This window comes from Euwallacea similis, chromosome 16 (assembly GCF_039881205.1).
Source record: "Euwallacea similis isolate ESF13 chromosome 16, ESF131.1, whole genome shotgun sequence".
Lineage (NCBI taxonomy): Eukaryota > Metazoa > Arthropoda > Insecta > Coleoptera > Curculionidae > Euwallacea > Euwallacea similis.
The window spans coordinates 1,420,669-1,434,193 of record NC_089624.1 but is presented as its reverse complement, the minus strand read 5'-3'; the positions used below and the strand labels follow the sequence as shown (position 1 = coordinate 1,434,193).

At 32.1% G+C, this 13,525-nt stretch overlaps 3 protein-coding genes across 5 annotated transcripts; 2 read left to right on the top strand and 1 right to left on the bottom strand.

Annotated features, from left to right (window-relative positions):
- LOC136413993 (calcyphosin-like protein) lies at positions 1-7,104 on the top strand. Of its 3 annotated transcripts, none has more exons than XM_066397771.1 (5): positions 1-19; positions 5,419-5,573; positions 5,828-6,009; positions 6,242-6,451; positions 6,778-7,104. In XM_066397771.1, exons 2-5 carry the CDS (start codon positions 5,420-5,422, stop codon positions 6,877-6,879), a joined length of 648 nt encoding a protein of 215 aa, XP_066253868.1. In that variant the 5' UTR covers positions 1-19; position 5,419; the 3' UTR covers positions 6,880-7,104. The 3 variants fall into 3 exon arrangements, with proteins under 3 accessions (XP_066253868.1, XP_066253866.1, XP_066253867.1); XM_066397769.1 differs by lacking the exon at positions 1-19 and adding an exon at positions 3,763-3,947 and having other exon boundaries at positions 6,778-7,096; XM_066397770.1 differs by lacking the exon at positions 1-19 and adding an exon at positions 4,099-4,394 and having other exon boundaries at positions 6,778-7,102.
- Positions 7,105-7,196: 92 nt separating this feature from the next.
- On the bottom strand, positions 7,197-9,659 carry Xxylt (Xyloside xylosyltransferase). The gene is made up of 3 exons (XM_066397765.1): positions 9,001-9,659; positions 8,648-8,789; positions 7,197-8,335 (listed from the first exon to the last, which is right to left on the bottom strand). The coding sequence occupies exons 1-3, from the start codon at positions 9,470-9,472 to the stop codon at positions 7,858-7,860; spliced, it is 1,092 nt and encodes a 363-aa protein (XP_066253862.1). The 5' UTR covers positions 9,473-9,659; the 3' UTR covers positions 7,197-7,857.
- Positions 9,660-10,125: 466 nt separating this feature from the next.
- Positions 10,126-12,784, top strand: LOC136414172 (solute carrier family 35 member E2A-like). The gene is made up of 5 exons (XM_066398033.1): positions 10,126-10,497; positions 10,675-10,926; positions 11,219-11,405; positions 11,957-12,154; positions 12,261-12,784. Exons 1-5 carry the CDS (start codon positions 10,272-10,274, stop codon positions 12,448-12,450), a joined length of 1,053 nt encoding a protein of 350 aa, XP_066254130.1. The 5' UTR covers positions 10,126-10,271; the 3' UTR covers positions 12,451-12,784.
- Positions 12,785-13,525: the final 741 nt, after the last annotated feature.

The following is a 13,525-nucleotide window of genomic DNA, read 5'->3' as shown; positions in this document are numbered from 1 at the left end:
TAAGCAATATTGGTCAAAGGTAAGCAGTACATACCTATAAAGATTTTATCTACCACAAATAAACCACTAAATATTTAATAAAAAGGTAACTAGACGTCAATATGAATTTTTTTCTTAGTTTTGCATTTTTCACATCTCACTTCTCAAAACCAATGGAATATGTAGTTACACCGCTCAATAACCACTATTTCGTGTGTTTTATAACCTCTTCCACAGCACATAATGGCGCAGTTATCTACTCCTTCAGATGTGTCGTTACATTGCTTTCCGTAAGTACCTGAAAGCAAAAAGAAAACTTTCATTAATATTATGCTAATTATGCTGGAATAAGCAAAAGTGATAAGGCGGGAAACGGTTGAAGTAAGAGAGTGTTCCAGTGCTTCCTCCAATTGTTGTGTAGTTTCTTTTTCAAGATTAAATTGTTCTGCTTCTTATGATGTACAGCACTATTGATTCCAAGATTCATTAGGACATTGCAAAAAGTAAATGCTTAAACTAAATACAATAATAAACAATGTAATAACAACAATCTTTTAGCAAAAATCAAAACAAATATTTTTAAGGTTAGGATAACAGAAACAAAAGAGACATCCAGACGGAGCTTCCCAATAAAATCATCCCGTCTCTCTCTGAGTCGTATAACTTGGAAATCCGAAACAAGGATAGATATATTGTTTCAAATGTTCGGCTTCAACGAATGAACAATCGTCGGATCTACGTTACATATGTGACATCCTTATCTGGCATTCGACTCGACGTTTTGGTACTTTGTCTTACCTACGGTGACCGATTGACCTACTTGCCTTCAGGGCTATCTCTTGTTAAATAGGACATATCCCCTTGAACTGGCGCTAAAACACATGGCAATGGAATGTCTGGAATGTTAACGTGACCTATATTTGGAAGCGCCATGTTCTTTGCCCTTTAGCTGGCCGTCTTTATTCACCTTTAAATGACTTTCGCAGGGGAAAATGAAAATAACTATTTTTTGGTAGCGCCTTTTTTTATTAAAGGGATACGAACGTTACTGTTAATGTACTTTTTAATAATGTTAAATTAATTATTTTAGATGTTTGATTGTTATATTGTTGATATGTTATATTGCCGAATGGATCCTAAATTAATTGAGATAAATACGTAAAATCCTATATTATAGTAATCAATTTAAAGGGAACTAGCTAGTGACGATATACATATAATATAATTAAATATATGTAATTAGTATTTCGTTCATAAATTGGTGAGATTATATGTTTTCGTAAATTTAGTAAGTGAATTTCTTCGTAGCGGTTTTAATTATACAGGGTGTATCCTAAGTAGAGATTTTTTTTTCAACACGACATAGACCGCAAGAAACTAAACAAAATCTTTATGTGACATTTTCAAATCTCAAAAGGAATCGAAATATGCGTGTATGAAAGTTTTAATAAATACCAAACCTTTAATCATTACTCACTCCGGGACTGCCTACAAAGGGTGTTCAAAATTGTCGCCACTGGTGGGCCGTCTTGAGGGATATCTAAACCACGCTCCTCAGTCTGTACCAGATCCGAGATGAGCTAGATCTTCCAGCATATCCACCGTGCTTTGCTTTTTGATTTCCGGTCTCGCGACCTCTCCCAATAAAATAAATAAATCAACGAGCTGCAGGATGATGTCTTAACGGAAAACGATCAGCGTACAACACAACAATTCGTTATCAGAGTAATTAACGGCCATTCTCAATTTAATAGTATTCATATTTATCAAAATAACAGCTGGAGCAAAGCTTCGCCGTCGATTTTTAAATCTGCACAAACATAAACTGTAAATCGCATAAAAACGGTAAACATTGAATTTTGTTTAGGTTTTTTTCTATAACTGATAATTTTTTGTGGGAGTTTTTCCCCTTGACGTTGCATTTCCTATTTTATGCAGGGGCGGATTCAGGTTTTATACGGAAACATATTAAAATTCATATGCGCATAATTTGGTTGTTTTTGAGATTTCGGAAAAATGCCTCATAAAGATTTTGCTTAGTTTTTTGAGGTCTATGTCGTGTTAAAAGGAAACCCCCTACTTAAAATACCCCCTGTATTTTTATAAAATAAATATGGTATTACCTTCATCTCGCATGAAATAATTCTTTGATTAACTTGAAAATGCTAAATTTTGATGTTGAGTAAATACTCATATAGTAGAATATTTAAATTGATTTTTTTATTTCCAATCGATATTCATCAAATCCATCACCAGGAAAAGAGCAAATAAATACACTATACTTTTCAAGTACTGCTTCGCGACTTCATCTTCCGATTTAGTCCTAGAATTCGTGAATGTGCTTCAAGCATAAAAGTCTTTTGTAGCTTATTGTCTAAATCCCTTTTACAGACACAGAATCTTGGCCTGACACTCACATATTTTATATACACTAATGTCCTGCAGTAAATTGATACTGACCGTTATTCTGGCATATTAAAAATGCATTAGCAGATACATTCATGCACCAACAGAATATAATAGGAATAAAAATATACGTTAATTGGGTCAGCTTATCGACCTGAAACTCCCTTGGTACATTGTCTAGTGTCTAGGTGTGTCATTCATGTTACATCCTCCCTAGACAGTAATAGAAATATTAGTACATTACAAATTTATTATTGAGCGAATAATCAAAACTTCACGTCTCTTTTTTTTGTGAGATACAGAGGACTAGAAGCTCTTCGATGGGAATTTGGTATGTGCTGTTTTCCAAGTACAGGGTACCCATTTTTCGTTGGTTAATATGAGGTTTTTCAGTTCTTTGAAGTCAAAGAAATCCGATTTCTGTGAAACGAATGTTGACGTTAACGTAGATACAGGTTGACTTCCTAAATTTGAAATTTGATATTCGTATTTCTAAAAATTATTATTTTATAATGAAAAATATCTGTTCTAATTAAATAACATTTAAAGTACTTACTTTGAATTGAATTGAAAAATGAAAAAAAATTAAGAAACTAAGACGATAAATTACTTTGTGTTTTTTCACGCATTTTTGGCAGATCCCATATAATAATTGTTTCACCTATTGTATAAATATTTTAAAATCCTCAGTTGTCAATGAGCTGTTAACTTTAGCATCAAGTTAGTTTCCATAGAAACCAAAAATATGTCTTATACACGTCAGTAACCTACAGTTCCTATGGAGATTAGTTTGTAGTTAAAATGTATAGTACTTTCAATGCACGATTTTACTCTCAATGATAAAAACAAGTTTATTAGAGATCCCTAACTTGTAATTTTCACGAACCGTGGAATCTTTTTTCCCACGTTCTTCTGAAATAAAAATACCGACAAAACACCCGATACTATCTGTAAAGTTAGGTATGTCATAAAAACTTCCATCTAATGGACAATAATTTATCAATGACAAAGATAATCAATTCGGTGATATGGATTTTAATGACAATGTTCGATTTGAATCTAGAAATTTTAATATTTCAGGCACCCCAATTCATAAGAAATTAACCTGATGACACATGGGTCGTCGAACAGTTACATTTGTTTAAACTCCACAAAATCAATCGATTGCTTAGCAACCGCTTTCGATCGCATGAAACTTTCAATATCATATTATATCTATTTCCTATGTCCTATATATCATACTAAGAGTGAAACATTTTCATTGCAAAACATGTGACTTTTATTTTCATGTTTATCGCAAGCTAAAAAAGTTCTGCTATCACCTTTTGATTTGTAATCTATTAAACTTTATCGGTGTCAGTGACTCGTGGGGAAGTTAATCAACCCGGCACTTTTTTAAATTAATTTTCTGATAAATAATTTATTGCGGTATTAGGCTGGGTTTTCCGGTCGATATACGACGGAAAACGAGCACATTTCGACGGACTTTAACTTGAATTGTAGACCGCATAGTGTAGAAACAAACGACTCTTACGGATAAATTTCTGAAAGAAAGAAGCCAAGTAAGTTAAAATTTGATTCAAATTTTATTTAAACTTGTATGTTTAGTGATTCTACATTTAATTATAATTAACCAAAGCGTATATATTTTGAGATAATATTTCCTTAAACCGGTATTTACCATGAGTCTGAGTAATCATCAGTAAGCAAACTAATAACAAGATTTGTAGCGTACTTTTACCATATTTATTATTGAAAGTAGACCACAGTTGTTGCCGACTCCTTTACCTTGAATAATGTTAAATTTCACCATCCCATCACTTAGTTCTGTTAGTCATCTCTCATTAGTGGGTATTTACAGTGTTAAGCTATCCAAGACAAAATCATCTGTGCATTTAGCAATAACCATTATAAAAATAAACTGTTAACGAAAATTATAACACAGGGCCACTCCTTAAATTATCCATTAAAATAGTCAACAGCTGAACCACAGTGCATCAGTGTGTGTGGTAAGATCTTATAGAATAGGGTGCCTGATGAATAGTGTTCTTAATCAGCAGGGTTTATTTACTTATTTTGATAAAGTAGAGCAGTGTTTTACTATTTATTCTTAATTACGAACAAAGCTAGTTACTGCGGATCTTAAGGTACTCATAATCAAGATAAAATTCCCTAATAATGTAGTAGTTTGTATAGTTTTCCCAGAAGCAATAGTCAATAACTTAGTTAGACCACCTTAAAGTAATCGACATAATTTGGTTTTTGTAAAATATTCAATGGGGCACTTTTTTAAAAAGAAAAATTGATTTAAATTGCTCCCTCCAAAACTGCAAGTGTTTGCCCCCTTAATCGACTTACTAACTCGACTAGTTACTGAGATCCCTATTCTAAGCATCGAGGAAACCTCTGCCTTAATAACCTTAATTGCTTATCGAAAACAAACTTGAACGAAACACCACACGATAACGTTTTATCTAAAACATCAACAAGTCAAATAAAATGATTTTGCTAGAAAAAGTTGTGCAATTTAAAAATCGAACAGCATTCCTTTTAAATTTTATACAACTTTCCTTATCGGAAAATATCAAAAAATGCAAACACCGGGCAGGAAGTGCCGCAACGCGACTGCTGTAGCGTTAAATTACTAAGGGTAGGAATCATCATAATACTTAAGTAATCATCACCATAATTATCAATTATATGTACAAAGGGGTTGCCTCAGCTGTGCAAGAACAATATACAGATGAGGGCATAAAAGAATTTTATGCCAAAGGTGCAACTATATTTTTTTGTATTATTTTTTTCATGAGATCAAAGTAATTTTCCAGCGGTTTTATTTAAAAATAAAAATAAATTATGAATATTTTTATTTATTAAAACAATCGAGTCAGTGGGCCTTTCGGCGATTCTGATTCCTTAGGGCGTAGAAGTGGCCCTTTATACCCGCAAATGGATACGTAAAAACTCTACGCTCTCACATCCAAAAATAACTATTCTATCACAGAATCATTTTTCTTTCATATCCTTTCATAGAATGCCCATACGACCACAAAGTGCAACATCTCGCCAAGAAGCAGAAATGGCATCTAAATGTTTAAGAGAGTTGCAAGCTGGGGGTAATACTGACGCTGTCCAGCGCTTACGTCTTTTATGCCTATCCAGAGGAGCCAATGGCATTTTGGGACTAGGCAAGTGAAAATTTATTACTTCTAATCTGCATTGCTCAACTAAAATATAAAGAAGCAAAAAAAAGTTGCATTTACTGCCGCTCTACTAGAGATGGACAGTATTAACGTAATAATCCAAGTTGCTTGTTTAAGATGAGCCAATGACTCCAGGTAGGCCCTTGTGGTATGGAAAATTTGAAAAAAACTAAATACGTTGTTCTGAAATCTATATGGCTCATAAAAAATACTTTAAATATTAATAACCACCATTTCAGGGCGAATGTTTCGAAGAATGGACGATGACGGAAACAAAAATTTAAATTTGGAGGAATTTACTCAGGGCCTTAGGGAAATGGGCTTAGAAATTACGGATGAAGAAATTAGGACACTCTTCACTAAATTCGACACAGATGGAGGCGGAAGTATTAATATGGACGAATTTTTAGTTCACATTAGGGTAAGATGTCTACCATTCAAGTATTCAAATCCAACATGTCGTTAATGTAAATAAAAAATTCTCGCCATATCCCTTACAGGTCCAGCTTTCCAGTAAGTCTAGTCCTCACAAATTAGAAACTTGAAGAACAACTATTCAATAAACCTGAGCTTTCTGCACTGCAAAATTTTTTTTTGTGTTTAAACATGTTTCACCACAAAATTTAGTTATAATTCAAATGAATTTTTTATAGCCTCCCCTATCAGACTCTCGAAAGAAGGTCATCGGCGAAGCTTTTAACAAAATGGACAAAACTGGGGATGGCGAGATAACAATAGAAGACCTCAAGAACGTCTACAATGTGAAATCAAATCCAAGATATGTGTCTGGGGAGGAAACAGAGGAAAGCATTTTGAAGAAGTTCTTAGGGAATTTTGAACAAGACGCTACTAGGGATGGAAAGGTAAATTATTCTCTCAAAAATTCTTTACTATTATGTATCTCCAAAACTAAAATTGTTGCCCGGCATTAAACTACAGATCTCAAAAAGTGTAATTTTTTACGCCTAAATAGAAAATGGGATACTTCATAGCCTAGACATTAAAAGCGGCAGTTTACAGTCTGTTGTGTGTTATTATTTCATTACTAATGTAGAATTTAAAATTTGCGTGACCACTCAGGAATAGACTAGGTCACTTGTTGCCAGCCACATGCAACGGGTTTAGTTTCGGATTAAATATACTATACGTATCAAGTTTCATGAAATGATTTTTGTGAATAAATTTATAGGTAACTACCGAAGAATTCTTCAATTACTATTCTGGCATTAGCGCTTCTATAGACAACGATGGCTATTTCGACTTGATGATGAGACAGGCTTATAAACTGTAAATTGTATTGTAGTAACTCTGGGATTTTAAAGCGTTTTAATAAGATTTTTTACTTTTCATTTATTTAAAAATTAGTAAGAAAATCTGTAAGCCATTTTATAGATTTCAAACAGTATTGTTGTGTCACTTTATTTAGTAATAGCACTTTATCCTGATTAGGTATTTAAGTAATTTTAAACTTTTTACATAAATGTTGGTTGTGTGAAGAATGATTTACACGATTGTACTACTTTTGAAGGTTACCAATTACTTATTGAAATAAAACATATAACTTTGGAAAATGCTTTATTTTAATTGAATTAAGTAAAAGATACGTTTTTCAGATTGAAGAATATCACACTATCAACGCCGGGAACGCTTTGTAAAGTTATTATTTACTACCTTCTCTTCTAAAGAATAAAAATAGCTTATCTACACATATTTATAAAAGTAATCTAATTTGGAATTAAAAATATTGCATAAGCACTACTATCAACTATTAAGGCTTTTTATAAATAACAAATAAAACTACTTAGAATATTAACAGATGCGAGTAGGTTTTTGTATTAAAAATGATAATATTGCACCTATAATTATAATTAATTAAATGGCAAGCTCTGTGGTAAATATATCAGTCGGGAATGTTATCTATTTTTACATGAAAATATGGTTTAGTATTATAACATTGTGTAATACACAAAAATAATGTTATACCTATAACATTTTTGAAACACGTTTTCTAAACACATTCTCTAACGTTTACCAAACTTATAATTTTTATTTTATGGGTCTTGGCACTTCAGTTCATAGTTTCAGAAACCTGACACTGAAAATTAGCCGCAGGACACTCTGCATGAAAACTTATAAATTGAGATTTAGGAATAAATAACATTTTATCTATTGATAAAAAGGAAATATTTAAAAAATTGCACGAGAGACTAAAGATTTCAAATCTATCATTTTCTATAACCTATATTACAACATGATTTAACTATTTTCATTATTTAGGAATCTTAGTATTGCAATTTCCATGTAGCACCACAATTGGATGATCACATTTAAAGTAAGAATCAAAAATATCACTGTAGCCATGATCCCTCCACCATGTACACAACTGTCTGTTAAAACCACAATTCAATGTCTGTATAATATGGGGATACTCATACCCCACTAATGTATAAAAATCCTGGTCGCCCAAATGTCCCCTAAATTTGTATTTTTCGGTCATATTTAAAACATTTTCTTTAGAAATTATATGAGAAAAATCTTTAGACAATCTTTGTTTATCAAGAAAAATTAATACAACCCCACTATTGTAACCTTGGAAACCATTAGGATGAATTCCATTCAATGCGACAGTCTGGGAGCGGTAGAAATCACCGAATGTGGTTTTGTGTTTCTTTTTGTACATATGCAAGATGTGACGATAGACAGGAGTAAGTTCTGGGGCCAAGCCAAATATTGCAGAGGATTTAAATCTAAAATAACACTAAAAATTAATAGATTTTAAGTACAAATGAAAAAAAATATATTGACACATGAAAAAGTGTGTAGATGATACACCCATCATCTGATAGTATGACCAAGTTGTCGCGTCAAAGTGGCATAGCCTTTATTGTATTTAATATTTTTTTCTTAAATAATGAATAAAAGGGGTTACCAACTTCAAAATACACTCTGTATTTAAGTTTACATTTACAAGGTGAATTTTTTTAATTACTTAAAAGTTCTCAGACTCTATCAGAATAACCAGGTTACAACACCAGAAAAATAAATAAGTAGTATCATACCTATCAAATTCTTCAAATAACAGCTTAATATCTTTTTTAAAGTAAAGATCACAGTCTAATAGGATAGCTCTTTTATGTGATGCTGGGGCTATCCGATAAAGTCCTAATGACATATAGAATAAAGCATCACTATAATATGTACCTAAAAATAAAATTAACTATTGGGTTCTTAAGGAGGTGGTAAGTTATAGCAAATGCAAAATTTGCAAAATTTAATTAATAAGGAGTAATACAATGTTGGATGGTGTGACATATTAGTGGCCATCACCAACTGTATATCAAGGTGATCATGTAGAAAGTCAATGGCAAGGTAAAATTTTAAGTATATTTTAAGTACCACAGGAATTACTTACCAGGCTTGGAGCTAAAAAATGGAGTCATAACTTTAACAATATCATCAATTTTTGCAGCACAGTCTTCAATATCATAAAACTTGTAAATAAGACTATGATTGGCTTTGTACACAACTTCAGAAAACTGAGCTTCAGCTATAAGTTTAGAAGTATTATCAACAATTACATGAAACTCTAAAGGTACTGTGGACAGATTCACTAAGTTATAAATCACATTATAAAATTTTGTGGTCAATAGAGATTTGTTTGTTACTTTTGTGAATATTAGCCAAATATTGTATTCGTCACGAACAGATCTAGAAACAGGTAATGGCATCGGTGATGTATGAATAAATTGCAAACTTTGAGGTGCATCAGTGCCTGTCGGTGTTTGGAGTTCCAGGTTTACATTATTAAATGCAAAATATAAGGCACACAGCAGAATTAGGAGCAGAAGTACGTGAATAATAGAACATAATTTGGGCCTCCTCATAATGGTGCATTGTATTGTCTTTGTTGGGATTATAACTTATTAGATGATGGAAAAACCGATTTATTGAGTTTTGTAGATTTTAAACGTCTTTTAAGCTGCTTCATTAGTTTATAGATCTTTAATTAGCAAAAATTCAAAATACATTTTTTCAAACATTACTGTTTTATGGATTGTTTTTGTTTGAGGATTTGTTGGTTAAGAAAATTGAAAAGTCTCCATTCCATTGGAATTTTTGGTCAGAAAAAATGGAATTTGTCCTTTTTTACCATGCAATAATAAAGTAAGAAAACTACAGAACGTCACTGGTCCGATACTTATGACTTAATTGACAATGGTGACGTAAAACTCACATACCTTGTGTTGTAAATAGAGGTAATGTGAATTTTTAACTTTAAATTTATACTGCAGTATAAAAACTAGTAGATTTCACCACTGTTCATACTTCAAATTGGAATTTTTAGATTCCAAAAATTGTCAGTTGTCTTGTATGTTAATTTGCTTTATACATCATAAACCAACTTTTCCTTTTTTTTTAATAGTGCTTTTGGTGCGGCATTACCGTACACCGCCCCCTCATAGTCCGCCCAATCACACGATGCTTATAATGATGACGTCAAAGAAGTAAAAGTTGAAAATGTCGAAATAAATCAAGGGTTGGAGGTTACGAATATGAACATTGATAAATAACAACACGACAGAATTTTTACCTTTCTTTAGTTTCTCTTTTTCTTAATGAAATTTATTTTCACATGGCAACAAGACAACTAAAAGTGATAATTTGTGATAAATCCCTTTTAAAATGGATAAACATATCTGGAGAACTGGAAACCAGGCAGAATCTAACGGTCTCCCAAAAGAAAATGACCATACAAATGAATTGAGTGCTCTAGAGCGACCCAGCAAGACCCGATTGCTCAGCTTCAGAGCATTAACTTTTCTTTTGTTATGGTATTTCTTTAGTGGCTGTACTTTGTTTCTTAACAAATATATTTTGGCTACATTGAATGGGAACCCGACAATACTAGGTAAGCAATCATAGGGCTTTTGCCAATTAAATTTTACCTGAGTAACACTACTAAACTCGTGCTACTCTATATTCTCATGGAGTTGTTTATGTTTGACATGCGATTCTAGTTGGGTGTGTCAAATTCAGGCATCCACCCTAATATCTACTCAGTGCTGCAATATGCTTTGATTTACAGGAGCATTTCAAATGTTACTGACAGCCACATGTGGGTTCATTCAATTGTATTTTCCATGTGGAATGTACCAACCATTTCACAGACTCAACAGACCCCCAGGCTTCTATAGGCACATGGTTTTGGTTGGAAGTTTCAGATTTTCAACTGTGATTTTGGGGCTAGTTGCGCTAAACTATGTGGCTGTGAGCTTTACTGAAACCATAAAAAGTTCTGCACCATTGTTTACTGTTTTAATATCTAGATTTCTATTAGGTATGTTTCCTTTTATTTTTGAATTAACTAAATTTTTTTCAAGAAACTTTTTGAGAATCATGCAAATTGACAAGCATATGTACCATATCATTTACTGAATCCAAAATAAAAACTATTTACCTCACTTTACCAATTAAGTATATTTCCAAGTTGTGATTACAAAAAAAAGCTAGAAATTTCAATGGCACCAAATTAATAATTTGGTTCTAATGAAGGAAATACCAGTAATTTAAGACAATTTTAGGCACCTTTTACTGATTTATCAAATTATGATAGGTGACTCCTTTTGTAGGTGAACAAACTGGAATATATGTAAATTTAAGTCTTTTGCCTGTGATGTGTGGTCTTGCCTTGTGTTCATTGAATGAACTTAGCTTTGATCTAATAGGATTCTTGGCGGCAATGGCCACAAATGTTACTGAATGTGTGCAGAATGTTTATTCAAAGATGTTGATTTCAGAAGAGAACTTTAAATACACGTAAGTTTGAAATTGGTATGGTAGAAGACTAGAGATATAAAATTCCAAAAACATTCGTAGGTTGCGAATCTTCCGGTAACTTTCGGGATTTTTTCGAAAAAACTTGAATATGAGCAGGTACACTAGGGTTATAAATAAAACTCTCAACCTTTTCGAATTCTTTCCTAGAATTTGTCACTTTAATTTTGAAGTATCAGAACTCCCTAAATTTGGTAAGTTCTGAATTCCTATTTTATTTTTTTATGTATCCTTTTAGTATTTTTAGTTGATTGATATCTAAGTTTTGAAATCAGAAACCTAAACCGTATAATTTTCAAGATTTTGCCCTTTTTTTTGCATTTCTTTAATTTTTGCTAAATTCGTTGTATAATTGTGAACTTTGATATAAAAGTTCGCCCGAAAGATTGGCGTTTTTGAAATATTTGCCTTTGGTGTTTGCAAGTCGAAAATATTCTTATTATAGTATTCGCGACTCACATATCTTGGGATGAGTTTAACATATACGGCAAGAAGTCATTTTCCTCAATAACATCTCATTATTCTTGTTTTAGACCAGCCGAATTGCAGTTTTATACTAGTGTCGCAAGTATCGTAGTACAAATTCCAGTTACATTATTACTAGTTGACTTTAAAATTTTGAACATGAGTACAAAGCTATTAGGATGTTTTGTCCTGAACGGAGTTCTGTTCCATTTCCAAAGCATAACAGCGTACGTTCTGATGGATTATATTAGTCCTGTTACCCATAGGTAAGAACAATATTCCGCCTCTTTTGGAAACCGTTTTTGAAGTATAATGCAAGTTGATAAGACGTCATTTTCTTATGATATCTATAGAAGATACTTCCTGTTTTAGCGTTGCCAATACAGCCAAACGTGCCTTTCTTATTTGGTTATCAATATTTATGTTCAGCAATCCAGTAACCTCATTAAGCGCACTTGGAACCATAACAGTGATAGTTGGCGTCTTCTTGTACATTAAAGCCCAGGAATATGATCGAAAGGTGATTGCAAATGCAAAACATAAAAAAGTTAGAGCTATATGATTCCATTGATGTGATCAATTCTAGTTTAATTGTTTGGTCAAATTCAGAGTTTATTTATTTCAAAACTTATAGGAAAATTTACAATTGGTTTTTTTTAGTTTATTAGTAGTCACTTTTAATTTCAGCTAGCTTTTCAAACGCAGTAGTACTTGATAAACAAACAATACTTTAAATTCTGTATAAACACTAAAAGAATTTAGAAGTGAACTAATAAGGTATTTGTAGATCTTTTTTTATATATTTATATTTTGTTTTTGTATTTAAAATTGAATTTATCAAATATGTGATATAAGAGTTGTAAGGTTACTATCGAATATATATATAGTAACTGGTATTATGATTCTTTAAACTTTGGTAGCTCTTTAAATTTATTATAACACCAATCAGTATTAGCTCAAAAAAAAGACAAATGTCGGATGATTATGTCTGATATGAGGTGATTTTCATATTTTTGAGTTTTATAAGAATGGTTTATGAACATTTACTCAGGTTATCCCTCCACATATGGATCTACCTAGAAGGGTTATCTGTCAATAACTCGTGAATTTATTATCACGAACCGACATAATGACGTCGACTACCGTTTTGTAACCGTAACAATTGGGCTACTGTAATAGACACGTGGTTTCCCTAATTATATTTTGACTAATCAAATAATAAATAATTTTTTGAAGCTTTTGCTTCTAATTGTAAGATAATTTCATAGAGCGGCGTCAAATTGGTTGTTTTTATTCGTTGAACTTTAATATATTTAAAATTGGAAAATAGAAGTTTTCATCAGAAACATTTGCTGAAACACTTTTTTACGTTGAGTCGGTCACAACATTATATATAACGTATCAGAAAGATTAAAAAATAGGTACTTGAATTGCCTTTAACTTCTAGATTTTTACTCAAGTATTCGAGTTCGGAATTTTGGCATTTATTAAACTGGAAGTTGTATACGTACACAGTTGTGCTTTTACTTCATGACCTTGCGCATTGTTTGCTATTTCCAAGCTTCCAATAGCGAATTTAACCGGTCGGTAGTGAGAACATTAAAAGGAGCTACATTCTTGCAACTTTTTTTATTATT

What these genes read in the sequence shown, in the direction of transcription:
- LOC136413993 (XM_066397771.1), top strand. Translation starts at nt 5,420, where the DNA reads ATGCCCATACGACCACAAAGTGCAACATCTCGCCAAGAAGCAGAAATG. An exon ending in CAATGGCATTTTGGGACTAG is followed by an intron (nt 5,574 to 5,827) that starts GCAAGTGAAAAT and finishes CCACCATTTCAG; the next exon opens with GGCGAATGTTTCGAAGAATG. An exon ending in ACGCTACTAGGGATGGAAAG is followed by an intron (nt 6,452 to 6,777) that starts GTAAATTATTCT and finishes ATAAATTTATAG; the next exon opens with GTAACTACCGAAGAATTCTT.
- Xxylt (XM_066397765.1), bottom strand. Translation starts at nt 9,472, where the DNA reads ATGAGGAGGCCCAAATTATGTTCTATTATTCACGTACTTCTGCTCCTA. An exon ending in ATTTTTTAGCTCCAAGCCTG is followed by an intron (nt 8,790 to 9,000) that starts GTAAGTAATTCC and finishes TTTTATTTTTAG; the next exon opens with GTACATATTATAGTGATGCT. An exon ending in TTATTTGAAGAATTTGATAG is followed by an intron (nt 8,336 to 8,647) that starts GTATGATACTAC and finishes GTGTTATTTTAG; the next exon opens with ATTTAAATCCTCTGCAATAT.
- LOC136414172 (XM_066398033.1), top strand. Translation starts at nt 10,272, where the DNA reads ATGGATAAACATATCTGGAGAACTGGAAACCAGGCAGAATCTAACGGT. An exon ending in GAAGAGAACTTTAAATACAC is followed by an intron (nt 11,406 to 11,956) that starts GTAAGTTTGAAA and finishes TTCTTGTTTTAG; the next exon opens with ACCAGCCGAATTGCAGTTTT. An exon ending in ATTAGTCCTGTTACCCATAG is followed by an intron (nt 12,155 to 12,260) that starts GTAAGAACAATA and finishes TTCCTGTTTTAG; the next exon opens with CGTTGCCAATACAGCCAAAC.